At 38.3% G+C, this 11,756-nt stretch overlaps 2 protein-coding genes across 3 annotated transcripts in view; both read left to right on the top strand.

Annotated features, from left to right (window-relative positions):
• The first annotated feature begins 2,269 nt into the window (after window positions 1–2,269).
• hoxd3a (homeobox D3a) overlaps window positions 2,270–11,756 on the top strand; it is a 20,640-nt gene continuing 11,153 nt past the window's right edge. Inside the window, exon 1 of one of the 2 annotated variants that reach the window (XM_016668656.1) lies at window positions 2,270–2,601. The gene's annotated coding sequence lies outside the window, so the exon portion shown is untranslated. Of the gene's footprint in view, window positions 2,602–5,042; window positions 5,161–11,756 lie in introns of those variants that run through there. The other variant, XM_016668659.1, reaches the window with a different exon arrangement.
• Window positions 7,930–10,262, top strand: hoxd4a (homeobox D4a). Its single transcript, XM_007546512.2, has 2 exons — window positions 7,930–9,271; window positions 9,691–10,262. Exons 1-2 carry the CDS (start codon window positions 8,872–8,874, stop codon window positions 9,987–9,989), a joined length of 699 nt encoding a protein of 232 aa, XP_007546574.1. The 5' UTR covers window positions 7,930–8,871; the 3' UTR covers window positions 9,990–10,262.

Consider the following 11,756-nt stretch of genomic DNA (forward strand, 5'->3'; position numbering starts at 1 on the left):
TATTCCTTCTTATATATATATAAGAAGGAATAGTTTGGCAACAAAATAAGTTGTTCTATTCCATTGAATTCAAGTTTATTTAATATATGACAACACAGTAAACTAAATTACATGTTAAAAACAAATCAACTATTGTTTTATGCGTACGTTTTATAACCACAGGCTAATTTGCAAGCCTGGTCCTTGCTTGGACCTTTTCTAACAACAGTTTCCATCTGCTTACATGACAGCTTCTTTTTTCATAACTACATCAGTTCTGTCCATCCAACTAACCAGCAGTTCAGCTCTCATATGTCTTGTCCCTGCCCTGTAGTTATCATATTTGCGAAGAAAAAAAAAAAAATAATAATAAGTTACTGCTTAGGCAAAATTGTGAAATATTTCATCGTTAGTTACATAATATTAAAAAAACTGGACGTTTTCCCCACACAGTCGAAATTTTCTATAAGATTATTTTAATATTTATACCAGACATGTCAATATTTGATCATAATTACACGATTTCGCTGTGCACTGCGGCTTTGTGCGAGTCTCCAGTCTGTTAAAACCGAGTCAACAAAGATGAACCAAAGCAATTCGAGTGTGACGCAAATTCACTGAAAAAAATTCTTGCAGAAAGTTCGTCAGGATGATGATTTTTATACATTCTCCAACTCAACTGAGATGGAAAGTAGAGAACAGAAGGGGGGAGGGGAAAAAAAAGCCCTGATCTGGTTGTAACCTTTTTATTAGCCTTAGGTGTCCAGTAGTGTTGGAGCTGTGCAATTAAATCCATCCACCAAACACCCACCCCCACTTAAGCTGAATGGGAGGGGGAGGAAGCCCATTTCTTTGAAATAATTAAATGAAAAGCATCGTCGCATTCAGCCGATAAAGCTCCACAGCATCATAGCTCTGAGGATAATATGCAGTTGTGGAAAAATGTGAAAAATGCGTTTTCTTCATTTATTTCGGGCAATGAGGTTTTAAAACCATTGAAAAAAAAGTCGTTTCTCCCAAACGCAGGTAAACGTACAGAAAACAGAAATCAAGAGGCATGTTTATGTCTTATTTCCATTTGAGCTCTACTCTGTTTTTAGATAAATCTGAACCAAGTTCCTGTAACACATCAGCCATCGTGTCCATTTGGTTTTGCTGCATAATACGATCTACTGGAGATCAGTGGGATCCGCTGCAACATGGCGGCTTTTCGACGTCAGACGACTTCAGCGTAGGAACAATAAGTGACAAATTTTAAACGTTAATCCATTCACCCTCCCGCCTCCCCCATTCATGGATCATAGAACAAAAATCTAAAGTCACACAAGTTTCCACGTCCACAAGAAAGCACTGCTGAAAACACACGCAGGAAACCAGAGCTAAAGTCTGACAATAAATCCCACAGAGCTGACTCCGGCTGCCACCAAGCTGAACGGGAATGAAATGAAGGAAATTCCTCCCTTTTTTTTGCAGCTGGTTAGGAATGCTCACAGGCATGAAACTGTGGTTGCCTTACTATTTAGCCAGCAAATCTCAAGGGTCAGCAGTGTGAGAATATTCACACGGGATCAGATGTTGACTCTTATTGTTTTGGAAAAGCTGCAAAGAGGGCAATGCGCAAAATGCGCAAAGGCCGATTTTATTTTTTCCCGTCAAAAAGGCCAAAGGAAATGTACCTAAACATTAAAAATGAGAGTGGTCGTTCGTGCTTAGTTTTTTTTTTTTTTTTTTTTTTTTTTTTTTTTTTTTTTTTTAGAAATAGGTACAAATTGAAATAATATATTTTTTTAGGTCTACTCGTTTTCGGGGGGATTTCAGTTAAAAAATGTGTTGTCTGTCTCTTTTATTGTCCATTTGATCCAAAATGTTTACTAAATTTATGGCTTAGACTGTTTTATAAGCGATAGTTTAAGATAGAAACTGCAATATTTAATAAACAAGTAAATAATGTCCCGAAGAATTTAATTATGTCTAATTATTATTTTACTATTATTTTTTTGTTTTGCATTTCCTGTTAAAAAAAGAAAGAAAAAGAATTAGGCCCCTCATCTCGCTATATAGTATAAAATGTAATGTCTGCGTACAAAACCAGTGTGGAAAGCTTTGTGCATGGAGGACATTGAAGGGCTTCTTCATTATGCGGAGAGCTGGGGAGAATTGCTGCAGTCCAAATTCCTTTTTTGTGAGAGGACAATTTACAACTCGGCAATAGAGCTTTTTTATGCGCCTCCATCGCCTGTCATTGGATGCCACTGGTCATGTGTGAGAGGCAAACGTCTTCATGGCCCTTTTCCTGATTTCCCAGGCGACTTTTACCCCCTCACTGCATTCTGCGTCCATACGGCGTTAAAACCAAAACGAGTCAGACGGCTTTTTTGTTTTTTCCTCCCCCCCGTTTAAAATCTCTGACCGTTCGTTTTATAAACGCGTCTGATCTGATGGGCGCATTTTTTCTTTTTGTGCGCACACTTTGAGCTCCCGAGATGAGCGACACGAAAACAGCTCCTGTTTTATCCCGTCGTCCATTTGCAGAGAAGCAGCAACAGCTCAGCGGGGCTTTGCTCAAAATGCGCTGCTTTGGCAAAGATGAAAGAATAAAAGCGGATTTTCTGCAGAATGCAGGTAAGATTTTCACGTGTGTGGCGCGCCTGTGCATGTGCGCCGCCTGACAGCTTCCTGTTTCATTAGTCATGTAAATTAGCAGTGAGGTAATGCCATTTAGGTAATTTCATGTGATGCGATGTGTGCTAAAATGTATTGGGATTGTTGTTTCGCTGCAGAAATGTTCAAAGCTAACAGATTGAAATCATTTACTGGTAATGCACCCTGATAGAAAAGCAAAAAGTTTGACTAATAAGCGATTAGATTTTATTTTATTTTATTATTTTTTTATCAAGCAGCTTGTTTACAATGTATTGAAATGTTGCTCGGATTTCCGACTGGTCTGTCTATTAACCTAGATTGTATTCTTTAACTGAACATTTCCCCTGTTGCCTTTTTACTATACATGCATGCTGCTTATTTCATTCCCATATGTGTCAAATCTGAATGCATTTTTATGCTTGGGAGTCAATAAAAACTACAAACTACTCCGCTGTAACCTTCACGCTACCACAATTCTCGAATCCTGTGCTGTGTTCGACACAATAAGAGGAGCCCTTTGTTAATATATTCCACATTTGCACAGTCCAACATAAGAAGTCCAGTTCTCAGGGCTGTTTTCAGCTGCTTGGAGACGAGGCCAATTGAACAAAGACAGTATTTCACTGCAGCCTGACAGGCAGCTGCGAAAGTATTTACAGCCTTACTGCAATGCGGCAAAATGGACTCTGCAACGGGGGACAGGCGCAAAATAGAAGCTAGAGAAAATTAGGCGGCGCTCTTTGACAATTCGTTTATGGGTTTTAAGGATATTACTTTAAATACTAGAACATAATTAAACAGGTGGACCGTCTCATATTTCAAGCTGATATGCTTTTTCATACTGTGTTTGATTATTTACCATTAGCGTGATATTTGGAGAGAGGCCGTTTCAAGCAAATTGTGTTTTATTTTTTAATGTCATTAGTCATTTATTAATGTATTTTCACTTCAATTTACATCGAAACAGTATGTTTATGTGTTTTATTTGTTTCATTTCATTCAAAAAATGCTTTAATTCTGAGATTTATTTGGTACACAATTTTCCTTGACAATTATTTAACAGCAAAAATCAGTGTTTTAATGATTCTGTCACCTTTTACATGCTCTTATCTCAAGCTCTTGGAGTCTGAAAATATGACAACATTGCATTTGCTTGACCTCACATTTTGTTGTATCATATCATCCTGAATACATTTGAACATACAGCAAACCAATTGTACTCTTTCTTTGGGGCATTTGATGCTTGAAATGACAGATGTCTTTATTCTCAGCTTTTCATTGTTTTATTTCTATTTAAATATTTTTTCCTCTACTGAGTCACTAATGCATCACTGAACATCCTACATTATCATAGTTGTTAGGCCCTGCTATGCAGATACATCTGCAGTGGGAAGGACTGGTGGAATTCCAGCAGAAGGCGCTGTTGCCCAACACTCAAACGCTCACCTTCTTCATACGCTGCTACTTGTGAACAGTGAGTGGCCGAGACAGGAATCACGTGATCAAGCTCGGCTCTGAATGGGGTTTAAAAAAAATGATTTGTTAGTTTTAGATTTTTTCCGATGATCTTTAGCTGCTTCGAGTGATGCAAGATCAACAAAAACCACGTGGGCGCATTTTACATCATGCGGTCACTTCTTTGTGGAGACAGAAAGTAAATATATATATATATATACATACACACATATAGGACGCATTTTAGGACACATTTTAAATTAACTTAAACAGCCAAACAGGGTGTTTAGAGTTAGAATCTACAGGTAAGGGAACGAATCAGTAATTACAACAGCAGTGCATGCATGTAAGCACATTTCGGCAGACATTGGAGTCCTTCAGTTGGTCAGAAGGTGATAGGAGGAGCAAATATGCGCTGCAGCCAGAGATTGGAGGGATAATGAATGACATCAGCCTTGCGACAGGCTCGCTTGTGGAAATAAATGCACTTGAGAGACTTTTTAGAAGGAAATTAAAGGGCAGGAGCTTCACCACAGACCCAAGCTTCAATGAAGAATAAAACAAACCTGCATTATTAAATCAAATAACTTAACACTCATCATTTTGCATTATTATTAATATCAATGATTTCGTTTTAGGATTGTAAAATTAAATGGCCTGTACTTGAAATTAAGTAAGTCGTATCTTTTTTTCGCTCTCTCTCTCTCTGTCTCTCTCTCTCTCTCTCTCTCTCTCTGTCTCTCCACTCTGGTTCTTAATTTCTGCTCCTTTTCCCCTCCTGCGGCTCACATTAATGCAATCTGCATTATTGAGTAAGTGCAACTTTGAGGATTATTTATGGGCCCACGCGGCGTTGTGAATGGTTGTGAGGAAGCACGTGACGCCATTAAAGTTTGTTTTATGGCCTGGGACTTGACAAGCCAAAATATAATTCTCATTGTGTATTAGTGAGCGCGTCCAGATGGGCTGGAATAGTGTTCCCAATGACAGACAGAGAGGGAAGCTCCATCGGGCTGAATTTTTATCCTCCTTCACAGTGGATGCGTTTTGGCGCACGGTGCGCCATGTGTTGCGGTCTCCGTGGTAAGCTCTGTTTTATCATTGTGCTATATGGGCGTGTGATGTCACATGCGTAATGCTCAGACCGAGCCGTTTCCTGTCTGTAAAAGCTGGAGCTGCGCAGGGCTGGAAGCAAACGCAGCTAGCTGCTGAGCGGATGTTGGGCTTGATGTTGTTACTTTGGATCGAATCGCCCTGTTAGAAAGCAGCTTGGGAAGCCAAGCTAAGCTCTATCTTTCGGATTTTATGATGAAAATCTAATGTTTTCTATTTATTGTGTTGAAAAGTCGAAATTCACTTGCCTGTCTTGAAATGAACTTTCATTTTGCCAGATAAAGACATGAAGAAATTTGGGATTGGGACAAACAGAAATTATTTTGTGTCACTTTTCCCCACAACGTATTTTTTTTTTATCATTTATATTTTGCCTGCGATGCTTTTACATATAATAAATAAAACATGCTTCATTTGCAGCCCACTAATTAATATGCCTACATTTGCTTTATTTTTTAATTTTAAGGGAATTTTAACTTTAATGAATGAAAAAAAACAAACATTTTATTTGTATTTATTCGTCAATGATCTAATAGTAAGAAATACTGCAAAGTTCACCGACAATTTGAGATTTATTTAGCTTTTTATTTTTCAGTCAATTCTGTTTCTTCGCTGTCCAACACGCTGTGTGACCACTTTCTGACCGAACGAGCTTTGAGAATAATTGAAAAGCTGTTCAGACACTCTGACTGGCCTTTGCTTTAGCTCAAGCTGCAGGAAACGCTGACTTTATCGTTCCCTTTGTTGTCAGTCTCTCGGCTTTGACCCGTCTAAAGAACTGACAGGGGAAGGTGAAAGGCAGGTCAGGACGTCTTAAAAATGTTGAAACACGAAGTGGGAAATGTGAGGTTTTTACCCAGAATATCTTTTGCATGTTGTATTTTCAGCATTTGCATCTGTTGTTGTTTAAATTGATAACTTTGGCACAGAAAAAGACCCTTATTGGTCGTTTTTATTTTGCAGCTAAATTAATTTCTGAAACATTTAGCTTATTCACAAAAAACTGGCTTTCAATTCCTTGTGCTTCATTTTGATTTTATTATGACTTTTAATTATCTTAAAAAAGACGACAAAACATTTACACCATTTTCAAATTCATCGCTAAGCAGTAAAAGTTAAATATGCCAACTAAGTAATTTTCTTATTTATTTATGATGGTGGTCGAGTGTTTTAAAGCAAAAAATTTAATTCGAAAATTAGGTTTTCGAATTGAATAAACAAACCACCATGAAAACATTTACTATTAATTGTTATTCTGATGTTGATTGGTGCCACTTTGATAAATACGTACGTCTGTTGGGTTTTAAAGAATGAATTGAACAAAATTTCTTAGTTTTATTTAATTTGGAGAACAATTTCTCAGCGCAGGCCTCTCTCCGTGGCGCGCCTCCCTGCTTTGGGTAACGGCTGGCGAGGGCTTGGTAAACTTTTGGACCCCTTTCAGCTGTCAGGAGCAGCAAAAATAATTAAAGTTTTTGATAGTTTTGTAAATGATTCGGTTTGACCCTGCTGGCCTTTAGCCTCATCTTTCGGCCCGTCGGTGATAAGAGCCTCAATATGATCCAGCAGCCAAAAGAAGCGTCTGGGGGTTTATCTCCTCAGTGGTCCAGAGCCTTCTGACAATAGGCTCAACGTTAAATCCCAACGACAAGTTTGGAAAAGTAAAAACTTTTCTCAGATATGTAAAACTGCCCCCCCCCCTGTTTTTGCTTCTCTCTTTTTTTGTAGGAGTGAGTTTCTGTATAGGGATGAACTTGAGATGAATAAAAGGGGAACGGAAGATTACTGAAGGTTTTTTGTTTAATTATTATTTTATTTTTACATTTTTGACTAGAAGTAGTCTTTATTTATTTATTTACAACCAAAAGTTTTTATTTTTAACAAATCAGCAATACAACATTAATGGTTTTAAAAAATGGGCAAATGTGCAAAAACTGAACTTTTTTTTTTTGAATGCTCTTTCAGACGTTTGATATATAGTGGTACTTTTGCACCACAGTGTTAAAATACGCCCTGGACTAAAACCTTTAGTTTATAGCCCAAATTACATGGTTTCTTCCAAATTACCAATATCAATTTCAAGATAAATTAAAAAACTTTGGTTGATGAAAATGGGAATAAATTCAATAAATTTGACTCATAGTAGGACTGAGCCCATAGCCTTTCCTATTTTTTGACAAAACTATAAAATAAAAATGAATTAGGGTTTTTCCAACGCATTTTTCTACTACATGCATTCAGTTCCCTTATTTGAAACTTTGTGTTTTCACATTTTTGAGTCTTCTGAGTGGTTTCCACTGTGATCATTTATTGGGTAATTGCAATTTGCACATTGAATATAAAAAGACATTGTAATTGTCCCAGTCACTTTGCAGATATGTATAGTTTTGAACTTTTGTGCTGTATATATATATCATTGTATATTTTGTACATACTTTATTCATTAATATTTTGGCATATTGGCCTACCTGAAGCTTTTCAACATACTCTTAACTTATCTTATCTTATCTTATCTTATCTTATCTTATCTTATCTTATCTTATCTTATCTTATCTTATCTTATCTTATCTTATCTTATCTTATTTGTGTGCTTTTTGCTAGATACATGAAACAAAAAAGATGTCTAAAAGTGGAGAGTCTCGCTTCCCGTCGTCTATATATACCCTGTAGAACCGAATTTGTGTGATGGAATCAGAGTCACAGATTCGTTTCTAGGGGAGTATATGGTCGATGAAAAAACTTCGATTCCTTGAGTTATGGGCGTCTGAGGCTGCTGAGGGCCCAAAGTGTTGTTACAGTGATAGCGCTGGTAAATCTTAACAGCACATTACTCACAGAAACTCTATATGATTACGATGAGAGCGAATAATCTGATCAGGAAAGTGTCTGTTTTGGAGTTTACTGTTTCTTTTTTGGAGGGAGGCTCCAAATGCATTTAGTAAAAGAAGCTGCAGCCCGCTCCAGCTGTGGCTTTTGGCTCCTGTGTCTCCACATTATTGATTTGCAGAGAGGAGTGCTGTTGCTGCCACTGCCCAATAGGATCCTGAGACAGTTTTAAAAAGAGAGAGAGAGAGAGAGAGAGAGAGAGAGAAAGAGAGTGAGAGAGCGAGAGACAGGGCAAATGAAGGGATGAGATTGGTGTAACTTTTGGATGACCCCTCCATGACAAAGACACTGTCCATCAATTGTCCCCAGTCATTATTTCACTGCTTTTATGCCAAGGGGCTTTTTGTACCTTTTGTTGCTTCCTCTGTTGAACACCATGCCTTCATGAAACTGATCTATCTTTATGTATAGATATAGATGGATACTTGGATAAAACATCCACATGCAAGATTTTTTTTAAATATTCCTCTATGTTCCTTTTCTCATAACAACACATGGATTTGAATTTATGTTTTGCGTGCACGTGTAACTTTTTAGTGTTTATTTCTCTGTCGATGTGCAGCAGATTAATATGTTTGTTTATTCTCATGAGTCTTATCTAGGTGTGTCTTCATTTAGGCAAAAGCGCGTTCGGTTGTATGTTTACTCGTGTTTGGACCCGCATCACCTCCATTGGCCGCTCTGGTCACATGGTTCGCTAACTTTATTCAGTTGACACCAAGTAGGAGGGCTCTATGGAGGAGAGGAAAAAAAGACAACTCGAGAAAAATTAGTATTTTCTACCTTCAGAAATTAATGGCCATGAGTTCGTATATGGTGAACTCTAAGTATGTGGATCCCAAATTTCCTCCCTGCGAGGAATACTCGCAGAATAACTACATACCTGAGCAGGGCTCGGACTTCTACAGCCCGGCGCAGGACGCGGACTTCCAACACCCAGGGATCCTCTACCCGCGGTCAAACTACACAGAGCAGCCGTTTAGCTGCAGCACTGTGCCGGACTCAGCGGTGCAGCCACGGGGTCACGCCGGCCACACTGCCCACTTTGACGCACAGACTGAGCAGGGCCCCCCGGTCCAAACGGCCGGACCTCGGACTTGTGGGCAGCAGCAAAACGCAAAGAGTCAAAATGGGCTCCAAGCCAAGCAACCTGCAGTAGTTTACCCCTGGATGAAGAAAGTTCACGTAACTACCGGTAAGATTTACCTCCTTTTTGCCTCCTGGTAGTTATAGGAAGTCATTTAATGTAATATTTATGGGCGTCTTTGAAAGGCCCAGACAATTACAGAAGTCATAAATTTTTATAGCTCAGGAAATAGGCCACAGAAAGCTTCTGAGAGAACATACTAGCCGCTAGTGATTTTATTTAATCTGAGGGAAATCTGTTTAAAACCATATTTTAAAAGAAAAAAACAAACAAACAAACAAACAAAAAGGGAGCTTTTTCTTTGGGGTTGCTTTCCTTAAAGTTTTTTTCTTTTCTTTTTTTTGCGCACTGCTCACACCTACTTTCTGTTGTAGCATGTTGTTTTTGTCTTCATGCTCCACTTGGCAACATTTGGTGACTCTATTTCTGCTCTCCTTCTTCCACTTCTTATTGTTTTTCCAAACCAGTGAACCCGGACTACACGGGATCAGAGCCCAAGCGCTCCAGAACCGCATATACCCGGCAGCAGGTCCTAGAGCTGGAGAAGGAGTTCCACTTCAACCGGTACCTGACCAGGCGGCGGCGGATCGAGATCGCCCACACACTCTGCCTGTCCGAGAGGCAGATCAAAATCTGGTTCCAGAACAGGAGGATGAAGTGGAAGAAGGACCACAAGCTGCCCAACACCAAAGGCAGATCGGCGCCGGCCTCCGGCCATCTGCAGAACATTCAAAAGGATAACCAGACTGATATAACAGCGCTATAAAGGACAGAGGAGGAGGATTCAGGACGAATATTTGTACATAAACGAAGACAAAGGCTGCATTTTGACTTCTGCATGGACTGATGTCGTTTGAGCATTATTTTTTAATTTAACAAAAAAATATCCCAGCAACTTTGACTCAAGACTGTGTCAGAAAATCAATCATTTGGTATTACTGAGAGGTTTCAACTTATTTTTATTTTTATTTTTTTTATTTTTTTGCATTTTAGATTTTTTTTACTTTGTTTTATTGATTTCCTCACAGTCAGAAAAACATTTATTTTTCTTTATCAAGCCAAATTTTTTTATAAAACCCGTTCAAATTCATGAATTTAAACCTTTTTTCCCTCTCACGTCAATATTACGTTGCCATATATATATTTTATTTTATTATAACGCAGCAATGAGGCAAATAGATACAAAATTTCACATATTTTGTTTCACTTTTTCATCCACGAAAACGCACAACTTAGGTACTTGAAGCAAACGACATTTACATAAACACTCATTGACCTTTCTTTGCAAAAAAAGCAACTTTCTTTTCGTAACTTGTTTGTTTTAACTTATTTTGTAAAAAATGTTCGTAGCTCGTATATTATTCTCAGACCTAAGACATTCCTGCGCGTGAAGGATTCCGAGTGCCCTTATAAATCTCTCCTGACACCTTTGTAAACAGTGTACATTTTCAGAAAACTCTCACAAGAAAGATCATTTGTTCTTGCATGGCACCAAATCTGTATTTCTTTCTGAGGATATTCCCAAATCCTGAATATTTAGGAATATATATCTATGTTTTCCTTGATAATTCGTTATTTATTTGATGAAAACAATTTTTTACATTTTCGCGTAGCACACACTTTCATTAAAAACACTTTCGATCAAACTTTGGTTTTTTTTATATAACAAGTTTGATTCTTGTGCATTTTTAACATGGCTTTCCACAAACTTTTAGAATTTAGATACAGATGGGAATCTTTTAAAAACCAAACCAAACCGAGGGCGGAGAGGGAACTTCTTTCAGGTTACGTTTCCAGGCAGATATTTCTTGTGTTAGACCGTCATTGTCCTCGGACAACAAGAAGAAGAAAAAAAAAGACCCAGAAGTTTTCCCAGTATGAAGGTCTCTTTTCTGAAGTCTTCCTCAACAGAGAGCTGAAAAGGTATTTAAACCGAAGAGCGACAAAAGCAGAAGAGGCAGGTTCATCCAGGGGACACATTTCAGCCGCAAGGACTGACCCCAGCACCCCCTGACCCGCCGGACAGGCAGCTTTTTCTCTCCCAGGCGCTATTTTTGTTTGGATGGGGGGAAAAAAACAAAAAGCCAGTTGGACTGCTTAAAACAAAGCTAAACCTGATTCACAGTAAAGGGCCAGTCAGTTCCACAGTCCTACTCGTATTTTAACCGTATTTATATCACCACCCTCCCTCCCCCTTGTCGAGAAGGCTCTGATTTGTATTTTTGTCGTATTGCATTAATCAATATGCAATTTTTTCATCAATTTTTATTTTTGTAAATGCTTTTTACCTTGTACGGTGCTTTGAATTGTGAGAAGTATATATAAAAAAATAAAGATTTCTACTGATTATTCATTTGAGTATTTGGCAAAAATGTTCTGTCTCCTGGATGCTTATTTTCTTCACGCGGCAAAGACAAACAAAAGACAGATTTCGAGGAAACGACGCTTCCTTAACCGATGGGGTATGTACGATCTTTGTGACTGTTTAAAGAAATCTGCAGCTGTTGGAATGGAATTGCAATACTTTTTGCAT

Source organism: Poecilia formosa, unplaced genomic scaffold (assembly GCF_000485575.1).
Source record: "Poecilia formosa unplaced genomic scaffold, Poecilia_formosa-5.1.2 Scaffold16, whole genome shotgun sequence".
Classification (NCBI taxonomy): domain Eukaryota; kingdom Metazoa; phylum Chordata; class Actinopteri; order Cyprinodontiformes; family Poeciliidae; genus Poecilia; species Poecilia formosa.

Coding starts and splice junctions, on each gene's coding strand:
- hoxd4a (XM_007546512.2), top strand. CDS start 8,872: ATGGCCATGAGTTCGTATATGGTGAACTCTAAGTATGTGGATCCCAAA. Junction 9,272..9,690: donor GAAAGTTCACGTAACTACCG/GTAAGATTTACC, acceptor TTTCCAAACCAG/TGAACCCGGACTACACGGGA.